The following is an 18,409-nucleotide window of genomic DNA, read 5'->3' on the forward strand; positions in this document are numbered from 1 at the left end:
GAAATATACAAACTAATTTTTATAAACAACGATTAATGTTATAATAATAAACATAAAAAATATATAGTATTTAATGTACACCCCAATTTTCGAAACCCTAAAACTGAATGCTTATATGATTTATTAATACAAAATATATGAGAATTAATATAGTTCATCCAAAATAAACTTAATTTTTATAACTTGTTTAAAGAGTTTGGAATGTTGTTGAAATAAAAGTTATTAAGTTAAGGATGAAGTATAACTAAAGCAAAACTAAGAGGACTAAGTATGTAAATAATAGATTTAATTATGAAATATAGATGAAAGGTCATTTCGGTCATTTCTTCAAACTTTAGCCACCACCTTCAATTACAATCGTAAGTTTTACAGTTGATTTCCGGCAAAAGCTTTCCGGTGAATGTATTTTCCGGCGAGTTTTAAACATCAAAACTAACGATCGAATCGACCAACGGACAATGTCAAATGACTGGGGACCCTTTACTGAAAAAGATATATACATTTATAAAAGTTTTGGCCCTCGAAAATTACATGCCTCAGTCAAAGGTGCGGCTCGCACACCCTCCGGACTGTCTTGAGTTACCGACTAATTATACAGATGAGACAAAACTAATATTACAAATTGTTTGTTATGTATATATATATATTTTATCAGTGGGCATACTATAAACAAATTTATCCTACGTTAGGTTCATTACTTTATTTTGATTATATAAAGTTGTTAATAAAATTATCAATTTATCAGAAAACAAATATTTGTGAATGGTTAAGCGGGAAATTAATTTCTTTTAATAAAATAAAAAAAAATTTAATTTATTTTGTTAAACAAACGAATGGATGTGGACAATTTTTCGTTTGTTTGCTTATGTTTGTGCGTATACGTTTACAGACTTTTCTATAACGGGATTTCTAAAACAACCTATATATTTTTGCAAAAGTGAATGAAGCCCAACACAAATGATAAAACAATCAATTTTTCTAACTCTGTTAAGAAAATTACATATATACTTTGCATTATTCATAAATTTAACACGTTTCATTGTCTTCATTATTTGATGTTTAAAATTTTGTTAATGTAAAATACCCATTATACTCTTTTACCATAAAATAAAAAAATAAATATCACCCATCGGAACCTTTTCACCCTTGTCCCTCTCATGATCTCATCTCTCCATGAGAGCTAACATCCCTCCTCGGCTTCGGTACACCCAACAATTGTTTCTATTTCATTGGGTCATGAACTCATCATTTAATACTTTTTACTCGACAGTCCTTTGTTTGTTAACTTTTTTTTTTTTTTTTTTTTTGCAATAATAGACAATGTAAAGTGTAAACAGATAAATCAAAACCTCATGCCCGAATCATGGCATCATAAATACAAAAATAGTAAATTTACACATCCAGCTGAAATTCATTGTTTTCATGTAACACATTAAACAATGTATTTATTTCAAAAGTTTGAATCTTTTTGGCATCACTTGATTGGAGATTAAGCAATATGTGTTTAATGTATTACAAAGGTTTAAATTTTTTCCACATGACTTGATTAGGGGAAAATTCTTAAATTGCCCTTTTTTAGAGAGAGAAAATGCAAAATAGCCCTAAATTTCAATATATTCTCAAAATAGCCCATCTAATTTGGACTGAGCAGACGAGATCTGAAAAAATCCTCCGGCCAATAAAATTTAGATAAGTGTCAAAATCCGACGAGATTTTTAAAAATATTGGAGGACCAATCCATATTTCCTATTAAAAGTTCTTGAAATTAAACAGTCTTGCCATACGGTCTTTTTATGTTTCCTAACGTGTTCCCACAACTTCCACAAACATAGGAAAATGTGTCTTTAAATTTAGTCTTTCAATGCGTATTTAGGGTGAATTTGTACCAGTAAGATCATAAATTTATAAATATTGAGGGATCCCTCCATATTTTTGAACTAAAATTTATATTCCAAAGCGTTCTGGCCAGAAGGGTTATATAAGTTTCTTATCTCAACCCTATATATTTTAAACTCATAGAAAAATGTGACATTCAACTTTGTCTTTCAAGACACTTACTTGTAAAATTTGAACGAAAGGGATCATATATTTAAAAATATTGTGGTACCCGTTCATATTCTTCACAAAATCTTTATATTAAAAAGTTGTCTTGCCAGACAGGTTATATAAGTTTCTTATCTTGACCCTATATATTTTAAACTCATAGAAAATTGTGTCATTTAACTTTGTCTTTCAAGACACTTACTTGAAAATTTTGAACTTAGGGGATCACATTTTTGAAAATATTGTGGTACCCATCAATTTCTTCACAAATCTTTATTAAAAAGTTGTCTTGCCATACGGGATTTTTAAGTTTCTTATCTCGACCCTATATATTTTAAACTCATAGAAAAATGTGTCATTCAACTTTGTCTTTCAAGACACTTACTTGTAAAATTTGAACGAAAGGGATCATATATTTAAAAATATTGTGGTACCCGTTCATATTCTTCACAAAATCTTTATATTAAAAAGTTGTCTTGCCAGACAGGTTATATAAGTTTCTTATCTCGACCCTATATATTTTAAACTCATAGAAAATTGTGTCATTTAACTTTGTCTTTTAAGACACTTACTTGAAAATTTTGAACTTAGGGGATCACATTTTTGAAAATATTGTGGTACCCATCCATTTCTTCACAAATCTTTTTATTAAAAAGTTGTCTTGCCAGACGGGATTTTTAAGTTTCTTATCTCGACCCTATATATTTTAAACTCATAGAAAAATGTGTCATTCAACTTTGTCTTTCAAGACACTTACTTGTAAAATTTGAACGAAAGGGATCATATATTTAAAAATATTGTGGTACCCGTTCATATTCTTCACAAAATCTTTATATTAAAAAGTTGTCTTGCCAGACGGGTTATATAAGTTTCTTATCTCGACCCTATATATTTTAAACTCATAGAAAAATGTGTCATTTAACTTTGTTTTTCAAGACACTTACTTGAAAAATTTGAACTTAGGGGATCACATTTTTGAAAATATTGTGGTATCCATCCATTTCTTCACAAATCTTTATATTAAAAAGTTGTCTTGCCAGGCGGGATTTTTAAGTTTCTTATCTCGACCCTATATATTTTAAATCATGAAAAAATGTGCCATTCAACTTTGTCTTTCAAGACACTTACTTGAAAAATTTGAACTTAGGGGATCATATTTTTGAAAATATTGTGGTACCCGTCCATTTCTTCACAAATCTTTATATTAAAAAGTTGTCTTGCCGGACGGGATTTTTAAGTTTCTTATCTCGACCCTGTATATTTTGAAACATGGAAAAATTTGCATAAAAAAATTTGTCTTTTAAGACACGAATCTTTGAAATTTGTACGAAGGAGACGGGTATTTTGTATATTCTTACTTGTCCGTCCATATTTACATTATGTCTATCTTCATCAATCCTCATTCATTCAATATTTTCATAAAATTCTAACTCTTCAAATCATGAAGTTTAAGAGGGGTGATCAAGTGGAGGTTATGGATATGGGTCCCGGGTTCGTTGGATCCTATTATGACGGCAACATAATCTCGACGTTCGGAAACGAGTACATTGTTCAGTTCCTCAACATATAACGACAACTTTTTAATATAAAGATTTGTGAAGAAATGGACGGGTACCACAATATTTTCAAAAATATGATCCCCTAAGTTCAAAATTTTCAAGTAAGTGTCTTGAAAAACAAAGTTAAATGACACATTTTTTATGAGTTTAAAATATATAGGGTTGAGAAAAGAAACTTATATAACCCGTCTGGCAAGACAACTTTTTAATATAAAGATTTTGTGAAAAATATGAACGGGTACCACAATATTTTTAAATATATGATCCCTTTCGTTCAAATTTTACAAGTAAGTGTCTTGAAAGACAAAGTTGAATGACACATTTTTCTATGAGTTTAAAATATATAGGGTCGAGATAAGAAACTTAAAAATCCCGTCTGGCAAGACAACTTTTTAATATAAAGATTTGTGAAGAAATGGATGGGTACCACAATATTTTCAAAAATGTGATCCCCTAATTTCAAAATTTTCAAGTAAGTGTCTTGAAATACAAAGTTAAATGACACAATTTTCTATGAGTTTAAAATATATAGGGTCGATATAAGAAACTTATATAACCTGTCTGGCAAGACAACTTTTTAATATAAAGATTTTGTGAAGATTATGAACGGGTACCACAATATTTTTAAATATATGATCCCTTTCGTTCAAATTTTACAAGTAAGTGTCTTGAAAGACAAAGTTGAATGTCACATTTTTCTATGAGTTTAAAATATATAGGGTTGAGATAAGAAACTTATATAACTCGTCTGGCTATAACGCTTTGGAATATAAATTTTAGTTCAAAAATATGGAGGGATCCCTCAATATTTATAAATTTATGATCTTACTGGTACAAATTCACCCTAAATGCGTCTTGAAAGACTAAATTTAAAGGCACATTTTCTTATGTTTGTGGAAGTTGTGGGGACACGTTAGGAAACATTAAAAGACCGTCTGACAAGACTGTTTAATTTCAAGAACTTTTAATATGAAATATGGGCTGGTCCCCCAATATTTTTAAAATCTCGTCGGATTTTGACACTTGTCTAAATTTTATTGGCCGGAGGATTTTTTCAGATCTCGTCTGCTCAGTCTAAATTAGATGGGCTATTTTGGGAATATCTTGAAATTTAGGGCTATTTTGCACTTTCTCTCTTTAAAAAAGGGCTATTTTGAGAATTTATTCCTTGATTAGAGATTGAGCAGTATGGGTACATTTAATTCTACATTGAAAAACAACCTAAAAGACTACACATCTTTCAAGCTTTTATAAAACTAAATACATGCTAAATAACCCTAACATTACTAATCAATTCTTTGTTGATTTGAGGGTTATGCATCTGTATACAAAGAATCCCGATGCAAAGAAATCGACCAGAGCTATACGCTCGTATACATGGAATCTTCAAGAGCAACACATCCCTATACATGTCGGGGCCATAAAATATTTTCATGGGGGTCGGTCATGATTCTAACGCATATATAGTATTTATTTTATTTTTCACATTATACGACCAACCCCCATCCACTACACTTGGGTCTGCCAATGTCCAATACGTACCGGTACATACGAAACAACTAATTTGATGTGTGGATGAGTTTACATTCAGTAAAACCGATTTTGCATGTGTTATTTTAAAATGGTGATAACGTTGTTGTGAAAATTGGCTTAGGGGACCCTAGACGCCTCGATTTTGGTTAACCGGGGGCTCTAGGCACTAGTTAGTCTAAATCGGCCATCGCATGATAAAATCGGTCCTAGTCGGATAAAATTGGTCCAAATTGTATAGAAGCTTTTTCGTGAAAGCGGGCCCAACAAAATCGACTTAAATACACTTTTGAACCTAGATGATAAGACCAGAATTTTTTAAGTACTTAATGCCTTACTAAAGGTTTAGTGTTTGAATTATGAACTACTTTTAAGTATAAGTAGTATATATTCATATTGATGTGTATATAATTATATATTTAAAAGAATACATATAAAACTATAAAAGTAACATAAGTTAATTAAATAAACACATGTATCATACATGTGTTTATTTTAAGATATTTGTTAAAGAAACCCACTGCATTTACTATATTAATATATTTTCCATTCAAACTTTAAGTGGATATGGTTTTTGGGGAAATGCATCACGAGGTCATCAAATAAAGTGACAAGACGCCGTGATCATACCCACTATTTACTCTCTCCAAATAATAATATTACACAAATAATACATACATATATATATATATATCCACCACCAATGTCGGGTCAGGTCTCCTTCAATTAACACAAAAAAATCTTCACTTCAGATCCTTCCTTGATGGGGATTATTATTTGATTTCATTCCACGTCTCATCTATCTTACTAAAGCTTCAAACTTTACTATTATTAACAACACTTTCTTTCTTGACATCTTTGCAATGGATTCTCTGCGTGTGCTCAGTTCTTACTCTGCCACCAAGATTCCACAAACCCAATTACCAAAGCCATTCAGATTCTTTTATCTCAACCATCGGCAACGAACTTTAGGCCTTTCAAACCCTCTATTTACTCATCGCCGTGGGCATAATTTGGGGTTAAGACGGCAATCGGCTCCCATTGTGTGTGCTGTGTCCACCCAGACCAGGTTTTGTCTTCTTTTGTTAGAAATTTAGTGTTAATTTTGGTGAATTTGAGGGTTTTTTGTTAGTGCGTGTAAGCTGTTTGATGAAATGCCTCAGAGAAATCTGGTGTTTATTGGAAAGAGAGAGTGTGCCATTTGTTGTATGTTTTATAATTATATATTTATATTATGTCATACTCTCTTCCACCCATGAAATGATCAAAATTACTAAAAAGTTTTAACCTTTATCTGTTTTCAAGAATGTTCATTTGAACATTTATGTGTATATTTGGAGACCTGTGAACGTGATGTAACTAATTTAACAAGAACATGTTTATCGTATAGAACTCGAAATCAATGCCGTCAAGTAACCATGATGGCAATTGATATGGGAAAGAGAGAGTGTGCCATTTCTTGTTATTTATAAAACTAAATAATTCATGAAATTGACAATTTTCTTTTGGATTTTCCAAATATGGAACCTTTTCAATTTCGGTAGTTTATTGTTACTGTTTAGGGGTGTTGAATGATCAAAATTACTTAAAAAGTTTTTATTTTTATCTGTTTTACAACATGTTAATCTGAATATTTATATGTACATTTGGAGTCCTATGAATGTAATGTGACCAATCTAATGAGAACATGTTTAAGATGACAGAAAAAGGTATGCAAAACTAATTTATTTAAAAAATATATGTTTTTTTCCAGAGAAGAGGAGACAGGGGAAGCAAAGATGAAGTCAAAGACAGCTCGTGGGTTGGTGCAGCTGAGCCTGCGGTTAGACCATCAAGTCAAATTTGGTGAGCACGTTGGAGTGTTGGGTTCAACAAAAGAACTCGGTTCATGGAAAAAGAAGAAACAATTAGACTGGACGGAAACCGGTTGGGTTTGTAACGTGGAATGTAAAGGTGGTGAAACTATCGAGTTCAAATTTGTTGTTGAACAACTAGACAAAAGCATGGTTTGGGAAGGTGGCGAGAATCGTGTATTGAAGCTCCCACAATCTGGGAGTTTTGAGATTGTTTTGCATTGGAATATGACTAATGAACCTGTGAATCTGTTGCCTTTGGATAGTAATGAATATGAGGTGGAAGTGGAAAGTGTAGTCCAGCAAAAAGACAATAACGGGTCTACGGTTTTAGAGGGTGCAACGAGTCCGTTTGTGGATCAATGGCAAGGGAAAGAAGCATCATTCATGAGATCAAATGAGCATGGAAATAGAGAACGAGAGAGACATTGGGATACCTCTGGGCTTGAAGGGGTCGCGTTAAAGTTGGTTGAAGGTGATAAAAGTGGCAGAAATTGGTGGCGAAAGGTACCCTTTTGGTTCATGTTGATATGTTATAATGCCACTATAATCGGTTTTTAATATTTGTATTTGCATTAATGTCATGTGTGAAGCTTGAAGTTATTCGTGATCTAGTGGTTGACAGTAAGGATGGGACCGAACGTTTGGATGCTCTCATATATGCAGCCATTTATCTTAAGGTCTTGTGTTCATTGTGCATCATTTATTTCACCTGTTACGTTTTTTTTAATTTTTTTTTATTTTTTATTTTATCTTTTACTGCAGTGGATAAATACGGGTCAAATTCCTTGTTTTGAGGATGGTGGTCATCACAGGCCAAATAGGCATGCAGAAATTTCTAGGCTTATATTTCGGGAATTGGAAAGAATATCTAGTAGGAAAGATACCTCCCCGCAGGTGATTAATTCCATTTGCTTGTATCATTTATAGGCCTGTAAACGAACCGAAACATTCGGTGAACAGTTTGTGAACCGTTCAGCGGGTGGTTTGTTTATGTTCATTGTATTTAATAAACGAACGAACATGAACAAAAACTTGTGTTCGTTTAGTTAAACGAATGAACAAATTCATTATTTTTAAGAAACAAATACGAACAAGACAACCCTGCCCATTTAATTATTCGTGTTCGGGTGAAGTTAAACGAACAAACACGAACATGCTTCATTCATGTTCGTTCACAAGACTAGTCATTTTCTTTAATAGAAATGGGCCGACAAACGGTAAATGGAGAACATAAATATATGATGTTAATAAATAAAACCTTATTTAATATGCTTTTATTTAACAATATGCAGGAGTTACTTGTAATTCGAAAAATTCATCCATGCTTACCGTCTTTTAAAGCAGAATTCACTGCGTCAGTTCCTTTAACTCGAATAAGAGACATTGCTCACAGAAACGATATCCCACATGACCTCAAGGTGATAACATAACTGAACTCTTGGTTTTTATGGGTATTTTGGTCATTTAATGTGATGTTAACTTTTTGGATAATGCGCATAATCCAGCAAGAAATCAAGCATACAATACAGAACAAGCTTCACAGGTGTGCTGGCCCTGAAGATCTAATTGCAACTGCTGCAATGCTTGAAAGAATCACCAAGAAACAGGGAGAATACAGTGAAACATTTGTTGAGCAGTTTAAAATATTCCATCATGAACTCAAGGATTTCTTTAATGCTGGAAGGTTTGATATTTCACCTTATCCTGTTCACTTTTTTTACATCTAGTCAATGGGTCCCACAATCACTTCATCATACGTTTGCAGCCTTACTGAACAACTTGATTCAATTAAAGAATCTTTTGATGAAAAAAGTAATGCTAGACTTTCATCATTCTTGGATTGCAAGAAGGTAACATAGATCTTTTCTACATATGTGACAAAAAGCATAGATCTTTAATGAAAGTTTTGATTTGATGTTTGTAGGCTTTGGATAATTTCCAAGGGACACCTGATATTTTGAAAGGCAATGGGATAGAAATATTAATCAATACCATACAATCATTAAATGGTCTTAGAGAAGTAATCACAAAAGGTCTTGAAAGTGGTATCCGTAACGACGCCCCTGATACTGCAATAGCAATGCGCCAAAAGGTCGTGTGCGTTTCCAGTTGTTTGACGATATCTAGAAGTTTTTTATTTTATTTTATTTCTTCAAGTTCACTATTTTGCATAGTTATTAAACGCGGACGCTTTTTGCGCTTAAGCGCATTTAAAGCGCCAGGCGCATTAAGTGCGACTAGCATGCAGCAGATATTAAATGCACAGTCTTATTTTCCCAAACCTCCCATGTGTATTGAATGCTCTTTAATGATTTGTTTCTATTCTCTAGGAGTCCCCTAACACTCCACTATTTAAGGGGTTCCATAATCATAATATTATATCACACAAAATCATCAAGAACTAAGAATTACAGGTTAATTTTGTTCTTATTTCCCTATTTTCGGATTTCTTTCTTTACTATGTACTTTTTGTTCTTTGTTTCTTATAATCTTATGTAACTTTAATATTGTTTCAGCACTTTCTTTCTTTACTATGCACTTTTTCTATGTTTTGGTTTTTCGTTTTTCTAATTATTATGATGTACTTGGTACTACATGTTTTGAATTTTGGATTTTGGTTTTTGGTTGTTTCTATAAACTATTTGAAGAATGAATGTATTTGTTCTTCATAACATGTTCTATTTAAGTTAAGTTTTTTGTTTTTTTAATGTGCGCTTTTTTTTTAAAATCCGGCGCTTTTTTGGCGCTTATCGCCTGGGCTCTAGACCCAGCCTCAACGCTTTCGAGCGCTTATCGCATTTGATAACCATGCTATTTTGTCATTTGGGATTTAAAGTCGGGACCTTTATGTTAAAGTATACATTAAGAAGAAAACCTCATTCTTTGTAAATCTTGTTTTTGTATTTCCAGTGGCGTCTTGCTGAGATTGGACTTGAGGACTATGCATTTGTTCTAATGAGTAGGTAAGTAGTGTGTTTGTGTGTGGGGGGGTGGGGTTGGGGGTTGCACACTATTTCAAGCTCAATATGACTTAAAAGGTGCTTCTTTAGGCAAGGTCAACCTAAGTCAACAAGGAAATCTCTAATATATTTGAATATGACTGACATTTGTAGATACCTCAATGCACTTGATGCTGCGGGTGGCCCCCAATATCTTGCAGAGAATGTTAATCAAAAAAATGTTAACTCATGGAATGATCCGATTGGCGCCCTTGTTGTTGGCATTCGTCAACTAGGGTTATCCGGGTGGAAATTAGAAGAATGTAAAGCAATTGAAAATGAACTTCTTGCTTGGAAAGAAAAAGGTCTTTTGGAGAAAGAAGGTAACATTTTCTTTTATAAATCCTTGTTTTAGATAATATAGTTTACTTTGATTCTACATTTCTACTAACAGGTAAAAACCATTGTGTGATTTGTATCTATTCTTAAGGTAGTGAAGATGGGAAGACAATATGGGCATTAAGGATTAAAGCCACATTAGATAGATCTAAGAGGCTCATTGATGAATACTCCGAAGCACTTCTGCAAATTTTCCCTCCAAAAGTTGAGGTATCATGAGAAAACGCTTTTTCTTTTGTGAGATATTCCTGAAAATTGCAACTTTTCTTTTTTGTAAAGATGCTAACTTTGCTAAATTTTATTCTTGTTTTTAATAATATGATCAGTTAACCAAAGTCTTTAGTGGAGGTTAGGATTACACTTCAATTCATTGACATATATTATTGTCACAAGTTGAAGAATTTTAATGTGGAATGTCTAATATAAGTAGTAGTGTGTTGTTCGGCTTAGGTGTATTGTCATATAGGTAGCTTTTACATAAAATTTGGTCTACATGTGTAAACTAAAAAACTCACCCAAAAATTGTTGTCATGTGATCTATACCCTTTAGAAGCAATTACCTAACTATCTTTCCTTGAATACCCCTATCATATTCTATTCTATAATATGGAAGTTTTCTCAATCATGATAGTGTATCAATATCCATCTTTGTGGGGGTAAAAATGGAAAAAAAGAGTTCTAAAATATTTTCAGATTAACTAAACTACTAAACTAGCCTTATGTTTCTTGTAGACGTTGGGCAAGGCTCTTGGAATACCTGAAAATAGTGTGAGAACATTTACCGAAGCAGAGATACGTGCTGGGTAAGACGAGAAGCTATATATATAAGATAGTATTGGAGGAAAACCGGTGGGTCATGCGGGTTTGGTATTGGGTCAAAATGGGTAATTTCTTGTACATATTAAAATGAATTTCTTTGGTCTGCAGTATAATTTTTCAGGTTTCCAAACTCTGCACTATGCTTCTAAAGGCGGTTAGGACCACACTTGGGTCTCAAGGTTTTGATGTTCTTGTTCCTGGGTTGGCTCATGGAACTTTGATACAGGTGACCTATTATTATTAAACCTGTATGTTAAAATATGCAACTCTAGTGAACTGAACCATTTTTGCATTTCTTCATATGTTATTTTATCAGGTTGAAAAAATAATACCAGGTGCACTACCATCATCTGTTGAGGGACCCATTATTCTTTTAGTCAACAAAGCCGATGGTGACGAGGAGGTAGAGGCTGTGTGTGTGGATTTTGCGTTTTCGAATTAGTTATCTTGTTGTTAGTTTAAATAATGTTTGAATAAATACACTCCACTTATGATTATACAACTATTATTATTTAGAACTTTTCAAGCATTTAAACATTTAATCATCATATTATAACTGCTTCAAACAACAGAAGCTCATCAAACACTATCTTCTGCGGTTAATAATTTACAATCTCATAGACATTTTATGCAATTTGCAGGTGGCAGCTGCAGGGAACAACATAGTGGGGGTTATTCTGCTTCAGGAGTTGCCTCATTTATCTCATCTAGGTGTTCGGGCCCGACAAGTAAGTGTTGTATATTTTTTTTCCCAGTAATGAATAAGGGTCCATATTTTTAGGTCTCCCAATCATTTATATATATTTTATTTTTTCTATTTTATCATAACTTCATTTCTTGTAATTATTCAGGAGAAAGTTGCCTTTGTGACATGTGAAGACGATGATAAAATTGCTACTATTAAAAATTTAGAAGGGAAGTATGTGAGGTTAGTCTTTGTAAACATGCAGACCCTTTTCTTTGTGATTCATTACTTGTAACATAGAGTTTGAACAATGGATGTGTTATCGGGTCAAACCATCATTGACCTGCTATTATGATGCAGGTTAGAGGCATCACCATCAGGTGTGAATGTAATTCCATCCTCCAACGAGGATCGAATCGATAAACTTTCCGTGAACACTTCATCTAACGGGACACCGACTGATTCTGTTCCTAAGCCTGACTACTCAAGCCAGGTAGTAAAAAAGACTTTGTTGACCATCATGCTGATGATGAATTGCACTTTTTATATATCTAACAAGCACAAATTGTTTTGTTTCATTTAAGGGTGTTTCTACTGGCGACATTATAGCACTTGCTGATGCAGATGTACAAACCTCGGGTGCAAAGGCAGCTGCTTGTGGTACCTTAGCATCTCTTGCTGCAGTTTCTGCCAAAGGTTAATTGAAAAATACCTTCTTGATCTTTATATAAAATATCAACAATGGTATTATAGATTATATCAAAAATACCATCCAATGAATTAAAAAAAATGATATATTTCTTTGTTTTGGTTGCAGCTTATAGTGATCAGGGAGTCCCAGCTTCATTTAATGTCCCAAACGGGGCGGTGATTCCTTTCGGGACCATGGAACTTGCAATAGAGTCAAACAAGTCAACAGAAGTTTTCGTATCATTACTTGAACAACTTGAAACCGCCAAAATGGACGGTGGTGAGCTCGACAAGTTGTGTACCGAGCTGCAAAATTTAATCACGTCCCTGCAACTCCCAAGTCAAATTGTTGAAAGTTTAGGGAAGCTGTTCGAATGGGATGCTCGTTTAATCGTTCGGTCAAGTGCTAATGTTGAGGATCTGGCAGGAATGTCAGCTGCCGGTCTGTACGACTCGATACCCAATGTTAGCCTTTCGAATATTGCGAGTTTTGGAAACGCAGTTTGTCGGGTATGGGCGTCGTTATACACACGAAGAGCGGTTTTGAGCCGGAGGGTGGCAGGCGTGCCACAAAAGGCGGCTTCAATGGCGGTTTTGGTCCAGGAGATGCTGTCACCGGACCTCTCGTTTGTGTTGCACACGGTAAGCCCAACAGACAACGACACTAACTTGGTGGAGGCGGAGATTGCACCAGGGCTCGGGGAGACGCTAGCGGCGGGAACCCGAGGCACACCGTGGCGGCTTTGTTCCGGGAAGTTTGACGGGGCGGTTTGGACACTTGCGTTTGCTAATTTCAGTGAGGAGATGGTGGTGGGCGGTGTGGCGGACGGGGAGGTGGTGCACTTGACCGTTGACTATAGTAAGAAGCCGTTGACTGTGAACCCGGTTTTCAGGCAACAGTTGGGGCAGAAGCTTGGTGCAATCGGGTTGTTCCTTGAGCGAAAGTTCGGGTGCGCTCAGGATGTGGAAGGATGCGTGGTCGGTAAAGACGTGTTCATTGTTCAGACGCGACCGCAACCGTTGTGAAGAGTTATGGTTTGTAACATTGTACTAATAATAATTATGATCTTATTAAACTGTGATTGCTAGTCATGTAATATAACAAGCATAATAAGTAAAAGTTTAGTGTTTCATTTATTGCTTTTATATCACCTAGGATAAATATAAGTTTTATGTAAAGTTGTCAAGAGTCAATTTAAAAATTTATATATAAAATTTGGCTTGTTGTATTTGAAAATTTCTATATAAAATTCTAATCCGATCCCAGCCAGCGGCTAGCGAGTTCTACAACACCACAGTTACCCGTTTCACACAAATAAAATATACTATCAACTCTTATATAAGAAACTCCACACAGCCTCCTATACTTAAAATTTCAACTTCTTTATTATGTACATATATCCCTATAAAAAAATAAATAAAACCTCACAGCCACTCTATACACACAATCATATCACAACACTACTTCCTGAGGAAAATCCAACAATGCAAATTTCACATGAAGACCAATCTTACCACCATCCATCACCAGCTTAGCCGCGGTCACCAACCAATGGCCCGGCATATCATGCGACCCACGAACTACCTCTTCAATATCCACATACTTCCTCATTTTAGTGGACCGGATCGGGACAGGCGGTCCCTCAGGATACACCCCCGAGTTAAGCGTTGCAGGAAGCTGCTTCGGTGCATCAGCTACTGACCGTTGAGTGAAAGTAAACGTTGAGCTCAGGTTCGTGAAGATGCTCGACTTCCGGCCCGCCGTCGGTGCATTGGCCCACTCGGTTTTCCTGATGGTGCATTGAGGGAGGTGGGTGTAGAGTAACCGAAGGTGTAACACGGTTTTGGGCCATTTTCCTTTGGTTACGAGCTGGGCCCCGGTGACAATAAAGACTCCACCGTTTTCTTGGGATGGTAACCAGTTTGGGTCGTGTTTGACTACGGATGTACATATGTTTGAGTAACTTTTCCATCTGATCGGTTCTAGAAACTGAGCGGATGGCTCGTATTCGTCTAAGCCACGCCACGTGCATGGTCTTTTCGATGATGGTGTGTGTGTCATAGGATTGGGAAGGCTCGAGAGATGTTGCACGTGGATTGCTAATCGGTTGTTTTTCTTTCCTTCTAAAAATAGGCGTAGACCGATGATCGGCTTTTGGCTGCTTAAGACCTGAAAAATATTAATTATATAAGATTTTTATTAAATTACATTAGATGTAGCGAATTCAGTGAGTCAGGCCGGTAATGAGTCGTTTCCATGTATTTGTTGAATCGGGTAGGGTTGTTTCCTTGTTGGACCGCACATAATTTGTCAACATTAAACGTGTTAGGTATAGTTAAAAGACGGTATTAATGTATTATTACAACAATAATGTAAATCCTTTGGGCAATTTCATATATAATTGAAAAAACTTGCATATTATTGTATATCCTAGCAAAAAAATAATATTAAATATACCCATTTAAGTACTTCAAATATCATGTTTACCCGTTTAATCAAATACAATTAATAACATCCTAAGGGTATAAATGCCATAAATTTGAAAATGGGTATACTTGGTATTATAACTTTTAATTTGGTAAAATATGACATTATACCAAGTTTTTAGGGGGATATATGATATTATCCTTTGATTAAAAATGGTTTACGAGCTTGTTTGTAATTAAAATAGACTTTGGATAACTTTCAACATTTTTGACCCGTTAGACCGGCTCCTTATTTTTGGCAATATTTTCATCTGACCCGTTTGAGATACGAACACAATCCTAATCAATCCTCTTATAAGTAAACGGGCCAAAATTTCTACCTCTAATGGCTTAGATGAAAACTATGCAACTTACTTGAGTTGTACTAAGGTACAATTTTGGGCCCATGAAACCAAACTGAAGCCAAGGATATGAAGTCTTTCTTTGTTGATGTCGAAGAGGTAACTCGCAAAATAGTGGCGCCCATTGTCTCGGAACTTGGAATTCCAAAAAGTATTGCAAATCTTCAGATGGAGGCTTGTCTGAATTTCAAAGATAATACCGTCGTAAATAGCTAGTAAAACTTCCTTAAATCAAAGGACCAACAAAGAAAGATAATATATATAATATATGACCGAATGTACTTCAAGTAAACAAGAATCAAATTGATTTAATTTGAATTTGTATTTACTTACAACGTAAATATAAATTAATTGCATGGCTAAGATATCCACTTCCAGGAACGCCATTAAGAAGAGAAGTAATTGGTACGAATTTGAAACGTATCGCTTCGGGACTCGCACCAACTGTTTGCAGCCATTTGGAGTGATTGTCTGAAAATACATCCCCGCCCCTCTTAGACCCGATAATCGTCAAACCCTGTTCCAGTTTTAGCCATTTATTAACCGCTCGAAGTCAAACATGTTGTTATAGGTCAAATGAGTTTGACTGACCCGCCAGCCATTTTCAACTTACATCTTTGCTTGAAGTTTCTGTGATGTTGGTGAACTGCATGGTGTGTGGCTGCAACATACGACTAAAAACCTCCGGAACCTGAAAAAGAAATTAAAAATATTCAAGAATATGTTGGAAAAGTAAAAAAGATGGAATTTTTAATATGTGTAACGGTTTAAAAAATATACTTTTCGTTTTCCATCTTTTGATTTCCTTTCGGGTAAAGAAGGACTCGCTCCATCTGAAAACAAACAGTCTCCAAGATCCTCTAAATATCCTCTAAGCTCGGTCGGTGAAATTGTGGATGACGGTTTCTGTTTTACACAAATAATATCTTGACCGCCGACACTCATCCCTACTATAATGTGGGTCCCGTATGTCTCAATAAACCTGCCATACGTGTATATGTAATATCCAATAAGCATCCATTTTATAGTATCTACAATTAGAAACAATATAAATGTTGTATATGTTTTAACCTGGCTAATAATGCTGGATTCCAATGAGTAGGAACCGCCTTTTTAACCTTATCGCATAGTACTAATGGAGATGCGGTTAGGTGTAAAGAGTATAGAGAGATATAATAAGCATCAAAGGCAAGATGTTTAACTTCTGCAGCATCGTTTAACCACGCGCCACTTAAATCAAAGAATGCATTGAAGTACCCTGAAGGCACTTTTCCTTGTACTGATGCGTTTTGATTAAGTAACTCCGACATCTGTAAAATAATATTATTAAAAAGATGAGGAAAAGGACATTCTTAGTTAGCATAAAAAATGACGCATTAAGGCTCGATACCAAATCAAGTTCAAGGATTATCATTATAACAAAGTACTTGACTTTTTAAACCATTATACTTAATTTTTTTTTTGTTGTTGCAAATAAATACATGATAAACCGATATGAGCAAATTTCAGACACTATGAGTCAAGAAAGATGTGTTTTTTCTTTCTTTTTACGCATACATACATTCTCATTATACTTATTTCTTTGTTGCATACAAACCACATGTTAATGAGCAAATTTTAGACAATACATGTCAACAAAGATGTGTTTTTTTCTTTCTATTTATGCACATATACATTCCCATTAAACTTCAAATTCTGTTGCTAATAAACTACATGTTAATGAGCAAATTTTAGACGATACGTCTCAAGAAAGATGTCATTTTTTCTTTCTTTTTACACAATATACATTCCCAATTTTATCGAAATTGATTTCTTTCTTGCAAAGTATAGTGTTCTTACAGATTTTACATCCAAATCATGATTCAATTCCAATCGAAAGCAAAGCCATATATATCAAAAACACAAATCACTCTAATAGTTTAATTACAGCTACATGCTTTAACAATTCCACTATGCAACCTATATTCAAGAAATCAACCTCAAATTAATAATATAAAAAAATAGATTTAACACACACATTAAACACTATAAGGCTTTACCAAAAAACATCTGACCAAAGTTCAAAATTTAGACAGTATTTTGTTACCTTTAATTTGCATATATACAATTATACATTAAAAATTTTGTCAAAATTAAGCCATTTCTTGCAAAATACTGAAAAAATATATATCATTTAAAACACACATAAAACATATAAATTTTCACCCAAAACTCAGATTAAATAATTCCTTACACAATTAGGGCTCATATCTACCCAAAGTTCAATACTTTATCCAAAATTCTAGCTTGATATTACCAAAATTTTATATTAAAATTTTCATATATTTAGGGCTCATATCAAACCAAAGATCAAAACTTTTTATAAAAAGATGATAAACCATACCTGATTAAACTCCAAAACATCAGATTTAAACCTAACATGTTCTCCTTTATCACAATGAATATCCACAGACACACCAGCAACCACTGCACCACTTCCAGGCAACACAATATCTCTTTTTCTTGACTCATCAAGCTCCACCAGCCGCCCACCACCCGGGCAACATTTCGCAAACTTCAGCCTGAAATCGCTTGCGAAATCAAACCCATATCCTAAAGAATCAAACGCTCTTTCTTCAATCGATTTTTCTGAATAATCCATCGAAAAAAGAATTGAATTTGGGTTGTGGGTGTTGGTGGGGTTGTATTAATATTGTGATTGAAGAGGTGGGTGCGGATTTAATAGTGGTGTAATTAAGTGGGTGTTGAGTGTTGACTGGTGATTTATTGCAGAGGTAAAGATTGAAGAAGAAGATGATATGATGATGGAGTTTTGAGAGTTTGTTTCTTGTACTTTGAATGATTGATGATTTATTTTTTCACAAGAGGGTGTTTGATTATTATTATTATTATAATGGGTATTTTTAAGTCAAAACTATTACAACTTAATAATTATTCAAGAAATATTAAATTTGTCCCAAAACCTTAGTTAATGATTAAAAAATTATTTATATGTGTGTATATGGTATGTATACTTGAAATAAATACGGTATATGTGCTTAAAATGGTATGTATACTTAAA

The 18,409-nt window shown here is 34.2% G+C and overlaps 2 protein-coding genes across 2 annotated transcripts; one reads left to right on the plus strand and one right to left on the minus strand.

Moving 5' to 3' along the window:
• Nucleotides 1–5,897: 5,897 nt before the first annotated feature.
• LOC143543568 (phosphoglucan, water dikinase, chloroplastic-like) lies at nt 5,898–13,639 on the plus strand. The gene is made up of 19 exons (XM_077035863.1): nt 5,898–6,201; nt 6,886–7,492; nt 7,579–7,665; nt 7,751–7,882; nt 8,281–8,406; nt 8,494–8,672; nt 8,754–8,838; nt 8,913–9,080; nt 9,899–9,951; nt 10,102–10,310; nt 10,418–10,536; nt 11,059–11,129; nt 11,254–11,371; nt 11,462–11,548; nt 11,787–11,873; nt 11,997–12,073; nt 12,191–12,323; nt 12,415–12,526; nt 12,648–13,639. The coding sequence occupies exons 1-19, from the start codon at nt 5,996–5,998 to the stop codon at nt 13,544–13,546; spliced, it is 3,555 nt and encodes a 1,184-aa protein (XP_076891978.1). The 5' UTR covers nt 5,898–5,995; the 3' UTR covers nt 13,547–13,639.
• A 188-nt stretch (nt 13,640–13,827) lies between these two features.
• Nucleotides 13,828–18,180, minus strand: LOC143543569 (MACPF domain-containing protein At1g14780-like). Its single transcript, XM_077035864.1, has 7 exons — nt 17,732–18,180; nt 16,420–16,658; nt 16,129–16,330; nt 15,962–16,039; nt 15,682–15,865; nt 15,362–15,528; nt 13,828–14,690 (listed from the first exon to the last, which is right to left on the minus strand). Exons 1-7 carry the CDS (start codon nt 17,987–17,989, stop codon nt 13,974–13,976), a joined length of 1,845 nt encoding a protein of 614 aa, XP_076891979.1. The 5' UTR covers nt 17,990–18,180; the 3' UTR covers nt 13,828–13,973.
• Nucleotides 18,181–18,409: the final 229 nt, after the last annotated feature.

The sequence above is a fragment of the Bidens hawaiensis genome, unplaced genomic scaffold (genome assembly GCF_021521415.1).
Source record: "Bidens hawaiensis isolate Kalapana, Puna unplaced genomic scaffold, B.hawaiensis_p1.1 tig00013186_1, whole genome shotgun sequence".
NCBI classification, from domain to species: domain Eukaryota; kingdom Viridiplantae; phylum Streptophyta; class Magnoliopsida; order Asterales; family Asteraceae; genus Bidens; species Bidens hawaiensis.

Excerpts from the sequence above, each read along its gene's own strand:
- LOC143543569 (XM_077035864.1), bottom strand. The coding sequence starts at position 17,989 with ATGGATTATTCAGAAAAATCGATTGAAGAAAGAGCGTTTGATTCTTTA. Across the intron at positions 16,040-16,128 it reads CAAAAGATGGAAAACGAAAA|GTTCCGGAGGTTTTTAGTCG; the intron begins GTATATTTTTTA and ends TTTCTTTTTCAG. Across the intron at positions 14,691-15,361 it reads TGTACCTTAGTACAACTCAA|GTCTTAAGCAGCCAAAAGCC; the intron begins GTAAGTTGCATA and ends AATATTTTTCAG.
- LOC143543568 (XM_077035863.1), top strand. The coding sequence starts at position 5,996 with ATGGATTCTCTGCGTGTGCTCAGTTCTTACTCTGCCACCAAGATTCCA. Across the intron at positions 7,883-8,280 it reads GGAAAGATACCTCCCCGCAG|GAGTTACTTGTAATTCGAAA; the intron begins GTGATTAATTCC and ends AACAATATGCAG. Across the intron at positions 8,673-8,753 it reads GATTTCTTTAATGCTGGAAG|CCTTACTGAACAACTTGATT; the intron begins GTTTGATATTTC and ends ATACGTTTGCAG.